Below are 18,513 nucleotides of genomic sequence, written 5' to 3' on the forward strand. Positions count from 1 at the left end.
CCTAGCAGAAGCACACCCCTGCGGGCACGCCGGAGGGCAGCGGAGCTGCACAGCCCTACATCTAAGCAGGTCCGAGGGTGGGGAAGGGGCGGCAGAGCCACAGCGAAGCCCCGCCCCTCCGCGAGCAGCTGGGCCAGCTCCCCCGGTCGTGATTGGTCTCTGCTCCTGAACTCTGGCTAAATATTGGCCGGCGGTGGCCGCTGTACTGTGGCATGATTGGCTGTAGTGGCGCTCGCGGGATGGCTGGTCAGAGGCGTCTGCGGGGTGGTGCACGAGCCGGGCTTGGGACGGGTGAGTGCAGCTTCTGCTGGTGTCATCGTGTTCCTGCTAGTCTCAGAGGCTGTGCGGCTAGCCCTGTCTGAAGCCTGGGGCATTGCCTGCAGCCTGCGGATGGGGAGGGGAAAAGGGAGGGCAGCAGTGAAGCCAGGCAGGGGCCCGTCACGTACGTGTTTAGCTGCGGGACAGGCTGGCGGGGCGCGGCCCTGTCCGGCCCGGGGCGGCCTTGGTGGTGCTGCGGAGGGAGAGGCGGAGAAGGAAGCCCAGTGTAACGCTGTTCGCCGAGGTGGCCCGGAGTACGAGTGTGCAAGAGGGCCCGCGGCCGCTGGTGGCCATGGGCAGGCCGTTCGGGTCACTGTGTTTGGTTTGCGTAGTTTTTGCCCCATAAGAGTGTGATGGTGACTCGGTGTCCTGGCGTGATAGGAGGCTGCGGCGCCATGCTGCAGCTCGTCGGCGGTGCTGCGTGTGAACCTCCGAGGTGTGCAGCAAGCCCCGAGAGCAGTCCTGCCAGTGAGGCTGGCGCTCTCGGCAAAGTAAAATGGGTGTGAGCAGGCTTGTGGCTGGAGTTAGCCGATTTACGTTGCAGGACCTTGGTTATGATATGCTTACTCCACGTGTTTGCTGGAGGAGAACTGGTCTGGTCGGCTGTGAGCAGAACCACCCCCGAGTTCTGGGACAGGAGAATGTGTATTGGGTTCAGAATCCAGAGACTTGTTAGGTACCGTCAGCTACAGGCGTTTATTTATTTCCACATGAGCAAAAATGCATTAACCTGTAGGTACACTCTGCAGGATGGGTTTTGCAGGTGGGTGAGGGTCTTCTTGGGGGCGTTGCTTGTGTATACATTCTTGCGCCTTTAGTAGGTTCAATTAAGCTGCTTGTCTTCTGCCATGCTGGCTGGGGTGGAACTGAGTTCTCTCAGAATACTGTGTGCTGCAGATATGCTGACAAATACTACTGGTGAATTAAGACATTGTGAAGATTAGGTATTTGTTATGTAGCATGTGAATCTGGATAGTGCACAAAGATGCAGGAAAGTCTAAAGTTTGCATTATGGCTGATGTCGAGTATGTTATAGGATGTGTTTGAAAGCTTACAGGCTGAGTTTAGGTCCTTTTTCTGTACTCTGACATGTTCAGACTAATTTTTTCAGTGTTTCTCCTATTTTGCACCTGTCTGTTGACACAGTTAGATGATTTAGAGGAATGATTTTTGATTAAAATTCTGTGACACTGTACCTAGAAAAAACAAATGCCTGTAGCAGTAAAGACTACTGCCAGGCTGTTACTGTTCTCTATTAATGCACAAATCATGAAGATTAGGTATTTCCTAGGGGTAAATTTCATTTAGGAGAAGTGTGCATATTTAAACCTGTGTAATCAAAGATATGTGATAAAATAAGTTTATTTGTAGTCAGACCTACACAGAATAGGCTTATTGCTCTTTCTCACCCATTAAAGAAAGGAAAATATCTGGTGAAAGTTGTTTAAACAAATCATTTTGAAGTTGCATTAAAATGTGGGATCAGGAAACTTCTGTGAAAAATGCCTGTTTTCTTAATTCTTTTGCCAGCTCAATGAATTGCAGTGCAATGTAGGTAGTTCCTGACACATCAAAGCCCTATCAAAATAAGGCATACTTGTGAATTATCACCTTGTTAAGCTAGCTGCTCCCGTGAAAATGTTTATTTCTGCAGAAGTAGTTTAGCATAGCAAAGGAAAAATACTGATAATGATGTTATGAAATACTGATATGGTCCACCCATGGCAGTGTTCAAGACCAGGTTGGATGGGACTTGGAGCAACCTTGTCCAATGGAAGGTGTGCTCATGGCAGGAGGTTGGAACTAGATGATCTTAAGGTCCTTTCCAACCCCGAGTTCTATGATTCTCTGTACTGGGTTAATTCAGCAAACTGTTATGGTTATTTGTAACAGAATATTAAACTGACATTGCTACCATTTTTACATTGTAATCTTGTGTTCCATAGTGCTTGTTGAGTTGTGTCTTGATTCTTCTTGTCCTAGGAAGGCCTGAATAAAACAGAAAGTATTACTGTGCTCTACAGCAGCAGAGCCCAGAATTCCATTGTACTGAGGACAATAGATTTGTAAGGCAGATGGTCCCTGGCTTGTAGTATGCAGTGTAAGTAACATTAGTTTGGCATCTCAGGTAATTGGAGTTGTGTGTGTGGGGATACTGTGTGGTATGCTACTTCCATGCCCTTAGTTTAGTACACATATTTAGAATGCAAAAACCTGTGATGTTGAGGAATAAGAGTAATGAAGGTTCAACTGATGACTAGCACCCTGTCATACTGTTCTGTATTAACAGAACACATTACTACAGGGACTATTGCCAAAGTTAGGCTTTTTATTGTTGAAGTTGTAAATACTAATTTTCTAAGGGAGGGATGGGGGCTTGTTCTTAATGAGTAGATAATTCATACATTGTCCTTATCTTTAAAAGCTTTTAGTACTTCAGTTACTTAATCTTCCCTCTCTCTTGAGTTTTAATGTGGAATTTCTGCTGGAGCTATTTGTTGGGATAAAAACTGGAAAAACAATAATTGTGGTAAGCCAGAACTAGCAGTTGGTAAGAGAGATCTGCATGTCTTACCAAAGTCATGGTTGAGTCAAAGTCAAGAAAGAAACTGATGCATTGAAACTATTTACAGTTTTGAATAAGAAGGTAAAGAGAGCTGGTCTAAAATTGAAGCAAGTCAGTGCAAACAAATGAGGAAGAATACAGAAGCTGAGTATAATGTTGGAGCATCTAGATTGTCAGAAGACAATGAAAAGTCAGCACCTGAATGGCTGCAGATCAGTGCCCAGTGAAAAGTGGATTCAGGGTCTTTGGCACCAGAGTTTGTGTAGGGATTACTACCTCAAGCTGCGTGCATCTGGCCTGGTCCTACCATGTCTGCTAGTGCAACTCTCTGCTGAGCTTTAAAAAAAAATTAAGACAGAATTAGACCCTCAAAGAAGGGTATTTGGTAAAGCTGGGTAAGTTCATAAAGTTTGATTTACAGCTTGACAGCCAGCTACTGTAACCACAGCTGATGTTGTGTCAGAACAAGCCAGCCTAACCTGTCTCCTTGCCTGATACCTGTGTGTAAAGGAATTCTGTGTGTCCATGTTGATTGGAAGAGCCTGGCTGAAAGAACAGGAACTGTGTAGGATCTTGAACTCTAGGAGGGTGTCTAAGCCTAAAAAGGATCTGTATCAAGATGGTGGTTTGTAGCAACTTGCACATTCAGACACCTCTACATGGGATTGGTTGCTGGGCTTCTCTTGTCAAAGGATTTCTAGGCTTGAAGCAATTCTGTGTCTTTACTTCAGTTCGTGACTTTACTGAATACTAATTGCCCTGTGAATGTATCTGATGCGTTTCACTCAGAGCAACCATTTAGACTTCTGCATATACTTGATTTCACTGTTGTTTGTATGGTGCCAGCGCTTGTTCCATATAAAGTCTGGCAAAATTTTTTGTAATTTGGGTAGAGCTGCAAATTGTATGTGCTGATGGCAGGAGGTCGCTAATTGAGATTAGGAGTATGTAGACAATGTCTAAAAATACAGACTTGCTTCTTTTAGCCTGCATATTGAGGAATGCTTTGATAAATGTAGAAATTGAACTATTTGTGGATTGTAATATTTCAGAACCTCAGTCCCACACAAAATGCATAGAAAACTGCAAACCTTTGGGGAAGGGCAAAAGGGAAACTGTTATTGAAGTTGAAGGAAGCTGCTCTCAGCCTGCTTATGTTCATTCAATCTCTTGATATTTAGAATCTCAAGTCAGTATCAGAATATTTTTGCAATGATCTTGCAAAGAACAATTTCTTACTAATCTTTGATCTGATTTGATATTTCATGGAGACTGGGAATTTGTCCCATAGTAAAAATTCCATGGGAGGGTGCTCTGGAACTAAATCCCTCCTTCAGACTTGGGAATGCAGAACCTTCCTCTGCTCCCCTGTTGCCAGATGATGATGTGCACTGCTGCTGTGGTTTCCAGCCATGCTGCTGTAGGGAGCACAAGCTGGTTCTGATTTCTTCCTGCTGTTGGAGCTGAAGGCTTCTGCAGGTAAGGCAGACTTTGCCTAGAAAAGGGCTGCAAGGAATGTGGGAGAGGGTCAAGCTGTTAGTGTGAGTATAAACATGCTGACACTAAGTGTGCATGCACACTTTGAAATTATGAGTTTAGTTTGGCATGACTTAAGAGTGAAGAGTCTGCCAGTGGTTTTGAAATTCACAAAATAAGAATTTGCTGTGATTAATATTTTCATTAGCTCTCTAAATACTCTTAAATGCAGAATTACTCTTGTCATTAAAGTGGACGATAAGCATTTGCTTTATGTGCAAAAATAATCGGACATCTTTAATGGCCTATGCTGTATTTCCAAAGTTAGGCCCACAGAGGAAGAAATATCTGATTCCTGTTTGCTGAAAGAATGCTTTACATTATTGAGATTCCAGAGCCCTAAACTGGTCAATCTGTTTGAAAGTTCAGCTAGTTGCTGTTTCAGTCATTAACAAAATAATCAGTTTCTGTTATCTGAGTGGTAAAAACCACCAGTTTTATTTTCATTTAAAGCTAATTCAGTGATAGGCCAGCCTGCCAGCTTATTGAACATGAACCACAGGATACCTTCAGCCTCAGGCAAAGAAGAGGAACCATACTATGTAAAAACATCAGCTTAGTGGAATCTATAGCTGAAAGGAAAATGCAAAGTGACCTGAAAGGTTAATGAAAAGACAGTAATTAGTGCCTGAAAAATAAATCTCTGAAGCATATTCCATTTTTAGTGTACATGTAGCTGAGCTGATAATACTTGTGGAAATAATCACCACTCAAATATCCTAGTTAACAGCCTAAAGTCATTGCTAAAAGAAAGACTTTGAAGAAGGAACCTTTGTATTAATAAATCTAGTCCTTCAGAAAAGTGTTAAATTTTTCTCATGTTTTAGTGGTACTGGTCTTGTGTGGGATAGAGCTACATTTCTTCATAGATGTTGGTGTGGGGCTGTTTTTTGGACCTTCTTGCTGAGAGCAGTGTTAATAACACAGGGATGTTTTAGTTCTTGCTGAGCAGTGTTTATGCGGAGCCAAGGTCTTTTGTACTTCTCACCGCACTCCAGCAGTGAGCAGTCTGCCCAGAAGTGGGGGGGGGCACACAGCCAGGACAACTGATCCCAACTGACCACAGTGATATTCCATGGCATCATGCTCAACAATAAAGCTGGTGAGGAAAAAGGAGATTGACAAGCCACTGTCTTTATCTCAGCCCTTGAGTTTTCCCACCTCTACCCTTCTGACTGACTCCTTTGTCTCACTGGGTGACAAGGGTGAATGTGTAGTTCACTTAGCTGCCTACTGGGGTTAGACCATGTCATATGGCTTTGAGATAAACTCCAGACAGTGAAGGGAGATTCTAAATGAATATGTTCATTGTTTTCAGTCGTAATTTGCCAGTCTGTAGTTTGAAGCTTGTGAGCATAATAAAACATTTAAACAATTTCAGCATGAATTTGCCCATATTGGTAAGAGAGGAAAATTGCCAGTAATATGTTGTTTTAAATAATTAAAATATTCCTCTCCCTTTTGGATTTTTTAATGGCTTTCTTCTGTTAACTGAAGAGGGTGTTGAATGTGAGTTGGTTTTAAGTTTCAGCCAAATGACATACTTCTGGGAGTAAATGCAGATTTATTATTTTTTAAGTTGGTAATCTAGAAAACAGTAATTGTGCATTCCTGTTTCAGACTTTGAATGTGAAATCCTGTTCCTTGCCTTGTGGAAGAAAATGATTTCTGTAATTCATAGAAGTAAAAGCAAAAAGAACAGTTGAGTACATTAAAGTAGGTTTGGTTTTCTGTTTGTCAAGTGTTGGTGAGATTGAGACCAGAATGTACACACAAGTTTTTTTAAATGCTGAGAAAAATCAGTGTGGAAAAACTTATGGGTTACTAAAAGACTGGGGAAAAAAACCCCAGTATTTAAATACTTGAAGCTCATTTTGCATGTCCTAAAAAAAAAAAAATCCAATTAATGTCTTCTGTACCAGAAGATTATGACACACGCTCCTCTTCCTTTAGCTCTTTGGGATTAAAAACACATGAGACTTTTCCCTCCTGGCTTCTTCTCCCTGCTCCATGCCATACACTCATAATCTGTTTTTCCCCTTGTGATGCATATTACAGTCCTAGGGGGTGATGTTTCTAGGGTTAGGGAACTTTTTTTTTTTAGCGGAATTTACAAAACTCAGTTGCCACTGCCTTAAACTACAAAAAGTGTCAGGTAGGTAAGGGAAGGCTTTCAGTTTTTCAGCTCTTGGAATAAAAGACAGATCTTGTTCAGATGTTTAGAGCAGTTTAGGTAAGATATGATTAATTTATATAATTTTTACTGTTGCTTCTATGGACTAGACTGCTCTAATAAAGTGGTGCTATCCAGGTATATCAGAGCAGTTCTTGGAGTCACAAAGTCCAGCCTGGCTACCTCTATGGTAGTAGATATTGCCTCAGTCAGGAGTTAGATATACAGTCATAACTAGCACCTTGCATGTGCATGGGTGATGGTGATTTGTTTGAGTACTGTTGTAGATATGTCATGTAGTCCTTGAACCCTGAAAGCTGCTTCTCTTGTTTCTAGCATGTGGGATTTGAGAGGATATGGGAGAACAAAAGGTAATGGAGAAGAGAGTGAAGGCAGGTGTCAAGGGTTCAGTAGGTGTGGACTGGGACCCTGTTGGAGGACTATGCATGCAGCTCAGCAGGGAACTCCAGTGGTCTTAAATTTGGCTCTATAATTAGACTGGTTTTGAGGTTTGTCTGTAAGATTGTGTTCAAGGGGATGGATAATTTCTGGATGTTTGAGTGCTGGGTTGTGAACACATGTATGCATACCTCTACAGCTAACCTTGAGCATTGTGTTACTTCTGAAAAAAACTGAGGTGTCCTCTTCTACAAAAAAACCCCAAGTTGGTTATGCAAGTCAGATGGATTTGGGCTAGATTCTGGAGCTTTCTGTGTTACAGACTGTAGTTTATTGGCTTTAGGGAGTGGGGTCCTTAGTTCAGCATTCGCAGAAGTAAAAAGGAAACCACATACTGCTCTGCATCAGTGATAAAGGCAGTGCCTGAGAAAGGCTAGACCTACCTGTTTATGCACTGTGCATTTTTAGAAAATACTTTCTCCTGGTTTTCTTAATCCATCTCTGGTAATCTAAAATGCTTTTCTGCTTTATGACAGCTGCTAACAATCCTTTGAAGAATTCAGGTGACTGTATCACCTTTTTGAAAGGATAGAAGCGTCTGTGTTTATAAGTATCTTTGGCCTGAGAAGTGAGTAACTAGCCTGCTCCCATATCTTGGTTATTTAGTCACTGGTGTATTGCATCTTGTAAGACTAGTAAGTTTTGCAGAACTGTGTCTTGTTAGCACATATTGGGTATGTTTTGAAGAGGCCTACTAAACTGAGCTTCTGAAAGAAGACAGACCAATACCCACTTCTATGGTTGTGCTGTCCTGGAAGGACTTAAGAAGAGGATATTATGTGTCTTGGGAATTAGATTGCCTAAAGGGTTTCTTTGTAAATTGGTCTCTGCTTTCACATGACTAAATGGCTCATTTTAGACATGCAGGTAAATTAATGCATGACTCCTCTTAATTTGAGATATTTTGTACCTAGGTAGAAGTTAATTTCTCCTGTAAACCAAATGTGACAGACCAACTTTTAGTAGATGATGAAAGCTTTCACTATATTGATCTAATATATCTTCCCTAGGGCAGAAGAATAACTGCATGATGTGTGTTAAGAACAGTTTAATACAAGATGGAACAAAAAAATACGGTGCATTGCAACCAGCTTTAAAGATTTTGAATGCTGTGAACATCAGTTTTAAAAAAGTAAAACATTTGCTTTCAGAGAGTTTGACTCTCAGGAGCAGACATCTGTTTTTGAACAATACTGGTCTTTTAGTGGACAAACTAAAATTAAGATTTAGGCAGTTATGTTGCATTTTTACCTTTGTTTGTTTGTACTGCCAGCTTCCTTGGTTGCTCTGCCAATTTACTAATCTAAGTGTTGGATTTTGCTCTAAGTTTGGATGTGGCTGCTTATTGTCGGCTCCCTCTGGCACTCTGCTAACCAGCCATGTTATAATCAGTGAAAATTTAAGAATTATCACAGCTTGTTTGAATAAAAATGACTTGCTGGTTGACTTAAAAGGATATTAACTGTCTGACTAATTAAGAATATTGTTAGTCCTGTTTTGTGCATTAGTTGCACAGACTTTTTTGGCAAAGATGGTAGAGTTTTCAACTTTCAGAGGACTGAAGAAGTAGTACAGTAAATATCAAATTGACAATTTTAGGTTCTGTTATTTAATATGAATGGGCAGGTTTGGACAAATACTTTAAAAGATGATATGTAATCAAACTACATACATAAATGAGAAAAAGGCCTCTGATACCTCCTAATATTTTTCTGCAGATGTTCAACTGAGTTGCATCCCAGATCTGTAGAAATAAGCAATATCATCATATTGCATTTAGTGAGGGGCGTGTTCGGACTTATACAGTGTTCATGGAACTGGGATGTGGTTTGAGAGATTTCATGTGTGGGAAGACTGAAGAGAAGGCATGACTAGGATTTCATTTTTTAAGGGAGATTTAGAGCCATAGATATAATGTGGTGAATAATAGTGCAACATTTTTGTAGCAAATGGTTTCTTAGATTTGGCTAAACATAATAAAAAGTGAAGCTGACAGCATTAGATAGAAGACTGTTTATGTTTTAATTTGCTTAGATGTTGCAATTTTAAGCAGTTGAATTACAAATATTTTCCTTTTATTTTTAAGGACTACAAGTATCATTACTTTTGCTGTCAATTCACCTGGGAATGCAACTGATATTTTAGACTCTTGTGGCAGGTGTTTTACTGTGAGTGTAATTTTGCTTGGTTTACTCCAACCATATCTATTTTTCTGTGTCACAGTGAAAGAGAAAGTGATTATATCTCATTGCTTTTCCTGAAACTTGCCTTTTTTTTCTTAGGCTCTCATCATTATATCACTAATATTCCTGTGTTGGTTGTTTTGGTTTTTTTTTTTGGGGAGGGGGATTTTTTTTTTTTTCTGGTGTGTGTGTGTGTTTTGTGTAGTAGGTTGGTGCTGTGGGTATTAGCTGTTGGTGGTTTTTTGTTTTTTGCTTGTTTGGTTTTTTATTCGCTTTGGGTGTGGTTTTTTTGTTTGGTTTTTTATTTGTTTGTTTGTGGATTTTTTCCTAATTTTCGTCCTGTGGGGAAGATGAGGCAGCAAGTATTTGCTTTTTTTCCATGAAAATTTGACTGAAGTGCAGAATTGCTAGGAAATTTTTTCAGAATTGCCATATTGGCAATTATGACCAAAATCTTACAGGATACTATGTGTCTGAACCTCTTAAGACTAGCTCCTACTAGAAGTTCTAGCTTATGGTAGGTAGCTTTCTTCTGCTTGTTTCATCATTAAAGCCTTTAAGGGATCATATGATTTCTGTGAGTGCAGCCCCAAGAAAATACTCCTTTTCTTTTTTCTTGAGTTTTATTTTTGTGGGTTATGCTAGGTTAGAAAACTGACAGTAAGTTTCCTGTATGTCAGTCCTAGCAAACTAACAGCTTCAATAGTGAGGCTAGTTTAAAAAAAAAAACAACAAAAAACCACCAACAAAAAAACATACTTGGACTCTTTGAATCCCAGAAAGTGAACCTGTATGCATTTTTCACTGTATTTCCAATTTTAAATAAGGTGCAGATAACTAGAGAATGAAACCCCACATCTTAACATCTCTGGAAGTGTTCATGGTCAGGTTGGACAGGGCTTTGAGCAACCAGGTCTAATGGAAGGCACCCACTGCCCACGGCATGGAACTAGATGAGCTTTGAGCTCCCTTCCAAATGAAACTATTCTATGGTAATAGCTGATTTTATTCCTGTAGTAAAATCTCTCTTCATTTCAATATTGTCAGCTTTCCCCCACTGTTTTTCAAGTTTCCTTGTACACTTATCCCATGTTTTCTTGGCAAAAGCATGAAGATCCGTTAACACCGAATGCTGCTATAACAGCAACCATATGTGGACAATTGCCTTGTATGGCCATGCCTGCACAGGAAGTGTGAAGAATAAAGCCTTCTCTCTGGGACTTAGGACTCTTGTTTTAGAAGATGTGATTTGATTAATTGTACTCTTTTCATCACAGAGATAAGCCAGCTAGGGCTAGCTCAATTTTGCTGTGTTACCTGAAGGCTTTTCTACTATAATGCTTACAAATATTTTGTAAGCTAATGGATGTGCTGTCTCACAGCTATGTGCAGAAGTGCATTACATTTGAAAAAAAAAAGAAGTCAAGTGACGTCTGGGCTTTTTTTTTTGTTAAGTCTCTTATTTACTACAAACATGTTAAGATGCAGGCAAAACTGCTGTTTTTCAGTATTTAGTGTAGATGAAGATTATGTGTTTTCACAACATATGTACTGAGAGCACTCCAGGTTCTTCGTAATTTTATTGTTAGTGAAGTTCAAGACCTTACAGGAATAGGAAATTTTTGCTAAAAAAATTAAAGTGTTGGAGAAGAGAGAAATTATCAAGTCATAATGTTGTCTCAAAAGTCTGTCTGTTTCTTTCCTCCATAATCTTACATAGCCATGAGTAAAGAAGGTGGCAAACCTGCCTGGCCCAAGCCATCAAGAAGATACCGGACTATTACAGGTAGAAGATATGGAAGAAGGTATTCCTATGTTGGTTTTACTCCATCTTTAAACAGCCAAGCCAGAGATGAACATCAACACAATGAAGACTGGAAACAATTAAAACTAGAGGGTATTCAGAAAGCTAATTCTTTATGTAAGTGTATATCTTTGTGTATGTCCATTTAATTGCAAACTGAGATATTTGGGAGTGGAGGGAAAAGGCACATAGAGGAAATGTGAAGAAAAGATGGTAGCTATTTAACATGTGTAAAGTACAATTCAGCTGGCTTTATAGAATGAAACTTACCATGAAGGCAAATTAAAGTATATCTATCTTAGGCTGTTTAATTTTGCCTAAGGGCCTTCCTGAGAGAGTTAATTCTTTCTAACCAACCTGATAATTAAAACGTTGTATAATTCATGTTATTTTTGTCTTCTGATCAAAAACCAAATCACATTTACGAGAGAATATGTAATCTAACCTGTTTGGAACTAGGCTATGAAATATTTGACATATGGACCAGGCTGTTATATCTTGGTCAACTGTCATAGTTACAGCAGGAATTAGTTTAAGCCTATGAAACATCTTTAAAGGTTTTCTTTCTATTTGTTCATATCAGTCAGAGCAGTTCCTTTATTTAATGAGCATAGAATGTTAGTGTTTCCCAAAATGTTTTTTGTGTTTTCAGCATTCAAATAATAATTTCATAGAGAAATATAAAATGGCTTATTGAATTACTCCTGTCTCTGTCAGTGTATGAGGTTTTCTGCTAAAAAAAAAAACACCAAAAACCAACCAACCAAAATCCCCCCAAAACAACCAAATAATAACAGCAACAACAAAAAACAACAACAACAAAAAAAAACAAACCCAAAACAAGACCCCAAGCCAACAAAAACCTACCAAACAGCACACAACCCTTTTTTTTTTTTATATAGTTTTAAATGTTCCAAAGCTGCAGGTCTTGCACTTGGGTCACAACAACCCCATGCAATGCCACAGGCTTGAGGCTGGTACAGCTAGAAAGCTGCCTGGTGGAAGAGGATCTTGGGGTGTTGGTCAGCAGCCACCTGACTATGAGCTGACAGTGCACATCAGCGTCCTGGCCTGTAGCAGCCATAGTGCAAACAGCAGAACCAGGGCAATGATTGTCCCCTTGTACTGGGCACTGGTGAGGTTTCACCTTGAATCCTATGTTCAGTTCTGGGCCCCTCACTACAAGAGAGACATTGAGGTGCTGGAGTGGGTCCAGTGAAAAGCAGCAAAGCTGCTGAGGGGTCTCGAGAGCAAGTTCTGTGAGGACTGACTGAGGGGACTGGTTTAATTTGGAGAAAAGGAAGCTGAGAGGAGACCTTATTGCTCTCTACAACTGCCTAAGAGGAGGTTCTAGTGAGGTGGGCATCAGTCTCATCTCTTGAGTAGCAAGGGGAAATGACCTCAATCTGCCCCAGAGGAGGTTTAGGTTGGATATTAGGAAAAATTTCTTCACAGAAATGGTTGTCAGGCGCTGGAACAGGCTGCCCAGGGAAGTGATTGAGTCACCATCCCTGGAGGTATTTAAATGACATGTTGATGTGCACCTTGGAACACAATTTAGTGATGGATTTAGCAGTGCTAGATCAACAGCTGGACTTGATCTTCAGGGTCTTGTCCAACCTAAATGATTCCGTGATTCTATACAGTAGCAATTTTTTCCTCCTTCCTTTACAGACATTATAGACTATTTTGTAACTGCATTATCTTTCTAATTTTCTGCGACTTTTTGTTACTTTGGGTTTATTAGTTGTTTGTTTGGGTTTTCTTAATTGCATAGTGCTAATGTAACTCTGTCATGGCATTGATCTTTGAGAGTGTTATGTTATGTAGATATTATTGGCACGGTTTTATTTTTTTTTTTGTAATTTGAAAATTATTGCAGTTGTTTGTTTTTACACTTTTTGTTTGTTTTTACACTTTTTGTTTGTTTTTACACTTTTTGTTTGTTTTTACACTTTTTATGCTTTCATCTAGTTGAAGATTTATTTCCTCTACAGCAGTGTTGACACTTGTGGAGATCTTCCTTCTGTTTCTCTATAATGCTACCACTTTTCTTGTTTCTGTTACTTAAAAATGAGCCCGTTACTATTTTAAGAGTCACAAGAAATATGCATTTTAGAGTATTATTGCCTTGTTCTTAATGCAATTGCTTGGTATGTGAGCTCTTGAGTGACTCATTTTCTACATTAAGTCTAATAATAAATTATCTTTCCTTTTATATTTTGTCCTTTAGTCATGTTATGATTTTTTACATTTATTTTCGAGAAATGTTTTGGATTGATTTCTTGTACCTCAGCTAGGTTGCATTTCCCCCAGTGAGTAGCTATTTTTTGATAGGTGGGTACTAGCTAAAAACATGCTGTGTATTTCTGTGTTAATTGGCTTACCATCTTATATGCATCTAAGCAACCATGGAAGATGGGTAGAAGGAGACATCCTTGGAAATATTAAAAATCTGTGTGGATTTGGTCCTTGGTAACCTGCTACAGGTGACCATGCCTGAGCAAAAGGGGTAGACTAGATTGTCTTCAGAGGGGCCTGCCTACCAAGCTCAGCTGTTAGTAATTTTGTGAAGGAGCTTCATGATTTTTATTAGATAGAATGTAATGTTACAGTATTGCTTCCTGAAAGTCATACTTCCAAAGCTGAGAGTCATGGCTCTCATAAGAGTTCAGCCTCGTAAGGAAGCCTACACATGGATTAGCTATATTAAATGAGATGTGCTTCTCTTTTTCTTTTTCAACCCTTGGAATTCTCATTTTACATTATTTACTATCTCCACCTGTTTTTGAAGTAACATGCTAGAGAATCCCTTCAATTAACCATGCATCTCATTTTTCTTCCCCTTGTAGTTAAATCAAAGTCTCTTGATGAGATTACTCAAGATTTTAGAGTCTACATTAGTTATGCAAGCCATAGTATGTCAAAAAATTGTTTGGACTATTGCCTTGGTTAGGAGTTTATCAATTAATTGAATTAAGCATTAAATTCATAGTAGGAGCAGTATATTTTTTTTTACCTTCTATAATTCTTGCTGCTGGGTTTATTGTCAGTTTATGCAGGAGGTGTCCAAGTGTAATACAACCAAACTGAATTTATGATGATGGTAACTACTAACTGTATTTCCGCATTCATGCCTGCAATTATTTGCTTCTTATGAGGAGTTGCATTCACAGCTGCATGTACAAAATATAGTGCTGTTAGTGTGTAATTTGTAGTAGCAAGAAATAGATTCATCTTAGTGTGGCAGGAGGCACAACTTAGCTAGTTAATGAATGAATAGTCCAATTTTTAGCTAACAGAAAGAAATGTAATTTTTTTTTTAATCTTGTAGCATTTTTTCAGCTTTCCTGTTCTTAAAGTTCCCCTTTATATATAAACAGTGTAAAATGCTGCTTATGAGCATGTTCCTTTAACATGTGGGTTTTTTTTCATATCACAAGTTAAGCTGAAACTGTACCATTTAAGTCTACTTCTATATGCTTAGTTTATATAAATGAGAACATAAATGTATTACTACAGAATGACTGCATCTTCGGTAAATGTTTCTCTTAATCAAATTGCACTGTAATCCTAGTGAACTATTCTTTCTTTTTCATGAGTATTTGTTACAGATGAGAATATTCTTATTGGTTTTGATTATTCCAATGCATTCTTTCTTACAAATTTCTGTGACGGTTCCAGTCCACCAGTTCAAGTTTCTTCTTGTTTATTAGGTGAGCGTTTGTTAGAAAATACTGGAACTGGAGAACCTGTTTGTGAAAGTGTATCAAGCCAAATTTTGGAAGCAAACATGTCACCATTTTCTCTATTCTCTTATGGTCTGGAAGGCAACCAAATCTCAGGGAACTTTATGAATCCTTACAGAAATTTTGAGGGCCTTGCAGAATATGTGACTGCTGGGTGTAATGATTGGAATGGTAAGATTGGAATTGCTTTTGTAAACAAGAACTCTTATAAGCCAGATGGTGGTGCTGGAGAAGATCATGCTCAAGGTGAATTTTCTTTGGGACCAGAAGAAGCAGTTTTGTTCCAGGAAACAAGAAATAAAATATATTCCAAGTTTGAAAGAGGCATAGAGTCTTCTACTGACCTACAGTCTCAGTTGTCCAGTCTCAATCACGGTGTTCCTAGAGAGTGTTGTGAAGAAGCAGGACCAATGCCTTTAATGAAATATTTTAGCATAGATTCAGACTTGGCATGTCCAAACAGCAGGACTTCTAAAACATCTGATGAAGATCAAGGCATACTGAAAAGTAAACCAAGAGATGCAGTTCATGAAGTACGGCAGATAACAAGTAGAGAGAATGTTGGAATCCAAACCCCTATAGCAATTGCTAATTAGTTACATGTCAGTGATGACCAAGGAAATTCACTTGAACTAGTAGTGAGACCTAAAATAAGAAAACAAAATACTTCAAACCAGTTGGAGGGAGAGAGGCTGCCTTTTGATGATGAGGAAGGGGAAAGTTCTACTACCTCATTTTACAATACCTTAAGGATTTTGTTTTTTCGTAATTGGGACTGTGAGATATTTTAAGGACAAGAGTTTATGCAGACTAATTCTCATGCTGTTCTGTCCATAGAAGCAGTGGAAACACAATCTACACTAAGCAGGTTAGCTTATAAAGCTTAATGTCAAGCACCCACACAAAAATACAACATCCAGAAGATGTCATGTTAAGAAGTATACAGGAAAAAAATAGGGAAAAAGGAAAACCAAACAAAAACCAGCACTACTGCATGTGACATGTGTGAACAGATTAGAAATGTTTTTACCCTCAAGTACCTCAGTTACACAACTCCAATCCACAGTGAAAAGCTGGAGGAGAACTGAAACTGATGAAGTTCATCAAGAGTGTGCTGAATGTGCCTTAAATAGCAAAGAGATAAGTTCTAGTATGCTCTTTTGCTCAAGAGGGCATGAAGGTCATGAAAACAACACAGAAGTAAGGAAAAATGCAGCAGCTCAAGAACAAAAAAATGTTCTGGAAGATAGTGCTTTTTGGGATGGGCTTGAAGACTGCAGCAGGCACTTCTCAATGTACCATAAAGGTGAAGACAGGTAAAATTTAAGTTTTATTTGGTTTAGTATTGAATCTTTTGTGTATATAATGTGAAATCTGAATGGTTTGTTAACAAACACAAGCAATTTCAGAATATGATCAGATAACAAAATGCCAACTTTTCCTTTCAGTTTTTCTTCACCCTTCTTCAAGTCCATCTAAAGAAATGGTGGTGTGCTTTCTTCTAGCAATGTAAAAAGCTTTTTCTTATGTTTAGGGCCAAAGTGTCTTACCACTAAGGAAGATTACTTTTCTATTTTATTTTTGCTGAGCAGATGAAGGGGAGAGACAGAAAAGTTTGTTCAACATGGGTTTTGGCAAATCATGGGTCTTTGAAAGTCCCTTTCAGGACTTGTAGTTTTCAGAATTGGTTATTTTTGTGATCAAATGTCAATATTCTGCATTACAGCATGTTTATATTCTTGTCCCCAGCCTTTTGAAAAAAATTCATAGAATCATAGAATAGTTAGGATTGGAAAGGACCTCAAAATCATCTAGTTCCAACCCCCCTGCCATGGGCAGGGACACCCCACACTAAACCATATCACCCAAAGCTTTGTCCAACCCAGCCTTGAACAATGCCAGGGATGGAGCATTCACAACCTCCCTGGGCAACACATTCCAGTACCTCACCACCCTAACAGTAAAGAATTTCTTCCTTATATCCAGTCTAAACCTCTGCTGTTTAAGTTTCAACCTATTACCCCTATCACTACAGTCTCTAATGAATAGTCCCTCCCCAGCATCCCTGTAAGCCTCCTTCAGATACTGGAAGGCTGCTATGAGGTCTCCACGCAGCCTTCTCTTCTCCAGGCTGAACAGCCCCAACTTTCTCAGCCTGTCTTCATATGGGAGGTGCTCCAGTCCCCTGATCATCTTTGTGGCCCTCCTCTGGACTTGTTGCAACAGTTCCATGTCCTTTTTATTTTGAGGGCACCAGAACTGCACAAAATGAGGTCTCATGAGAGCAGAGCAGAGTAGAGGATCAGGATCACCTCCTTCAACCTGTTGATCACGCTCCTTTTGATGCAGCCCAGGATACAGTTGGCTTTCTGGGCTACAAGCGCACACTGAAGCTGACTCATGTTCATTTTCTCATCGACCAACACCCCCAAGTCCTTCTTCACAGGGCTGCACTGAATTCCCTTTTTGCCCAACCTATAGCTATGCGTGGGATTGCTCCGACCCAGGTGTAGGACCTTGAACTTGTCATGGTTAAACTTCATGAGGTTGGCATCAGCCCACCTCACAAGTGTGTCAAGGTCCCTCTCAATGGCATTCCTTCCCTCTAGCGTATCAATAGAACCTTGTCATATCTGAAGAATAACTTGATAGGATTGCTTATAGTTCCTTTTTCTGATGATAGTTCTTTACACTAGTAGGTGTTTCCAAACTCACTATTATAGTTTCAGATGTGTACAAATGGCTCCAACTTGGACACCAGGGTCAGTATTCAAGCTTCTCCTATTCTGAGCTCTTTACCCAGAACGCAAATTAATTTGGATGGAATTTATGTCGATTAACTTCTACTCATATAGTGCTGGTTTAAGAGCTTTTCACTGTGGATTGGAGTTGTGTAACTGAGGTATTTGAGGGTAAAAACATTTCTAATCTGTTCACACATGTCACATGCAGTAGTGCTGGTTTTTGTTTGGTTTTCCTTTTTCCCTATTTTTTTCCTGTATACTTCTTAACATGACATCTTCTGGATGTTGTATTTTTGTGTGGGTGCTTGACATTAAGCTTTATAAGCTAACCTGCTTAGTGTAGATTGTGTTTCCACTGCTTCTATGGACAGAACAGCATGAGAATTAGTCTGCATAAACTCTTGTCCTTAAAATATCTCACAGTCCCAATTACGAAGAAACAAAATCCTTAAGGCATTGTAAATTGAGGTAGTAGACTTAATTTTGGTTTTGCTTTTCTTACTGAAGAAATAGGACTTGCTAATGAATCCTTTTCTTCCTTGTAAAATTTACTCTTTGCAAGTTTTTGTTACTGCATGATCTTTTCCACATCTGAAATGTTGCTACTAGAAAATTAAAATGCAATGGAGAAAATGGAATATATTTTACATTTGTAGCATGACAAAAAAGTACAGCTTGCTTGTCTGAAAGTGACTGTTTGTCATGATGGCAGTAACTAAACCACTAAACAAGATGCATGTGTATTCTTGAACTTAAAAAAAATTATTTGCTTTTTAAACCCTCAAAAGCCTTATTCCTAGGAAGTAAATTGTCAATAATTACTCTGTACAAAGTAGCAGTATGGTTTTCCACTCTCACAAGGTAAAGTTTTATGCTTAAAGGGTTAAGCCATATCCCATGTTCTGCAACTCACTATTCACTTATGTCCAATTCTGGCAGAAAGTCACCCTGCTTATTACTGGCTTATGCCTGAGCCTTCAC

General features: G+C 39.3%; 1 protein-coding gene across 1 annotated transcript in view; it reads left to right on the forward strand.

Annotated features, from left to right (window-relative positions):
• The first annotated feature begins 247 nt into the window (after positions 1-247).
• PJA2 (praja ring finger ubiquitin ligase 2) overlaps positions 248-18,513 on the forward strand; it is a 32,261-nt gene continuing 13,995 nt past the window's right edge. Inside the window, 5 exon segments of the mRNA XM_031053096.1 lie at positions 248-291; positions 10,956-11,160; positions 12,247-12,249; positions 14,724-15,508; positions 15,855-16,104. Coding sequence (XP_030908956.1) covers positions 10,958-11,160; positions 12,247-12,249; positions 14,724-15,508; positions 15,855-16,104 — 1,241 coding nt within the window. The 5' untranslated portion in view covers positions 248-291; positions 10,956-10,957.

This window comes from Melopsittacus undulatus, chromosome Z (assembly GCF_012275295.1).
Source record: "Melopsittacus undulatus isolate bMelUnd1 chromosome Z, bMelUnd1.mat.Z, whole genome shotgun sequence".
Lineage (NCBI taxonomy): Eukaryota > Metazoa > Chordata > Aves > Psittaciformes > Psittaculidae > Melopsittacus > Melopsittacus undulatus.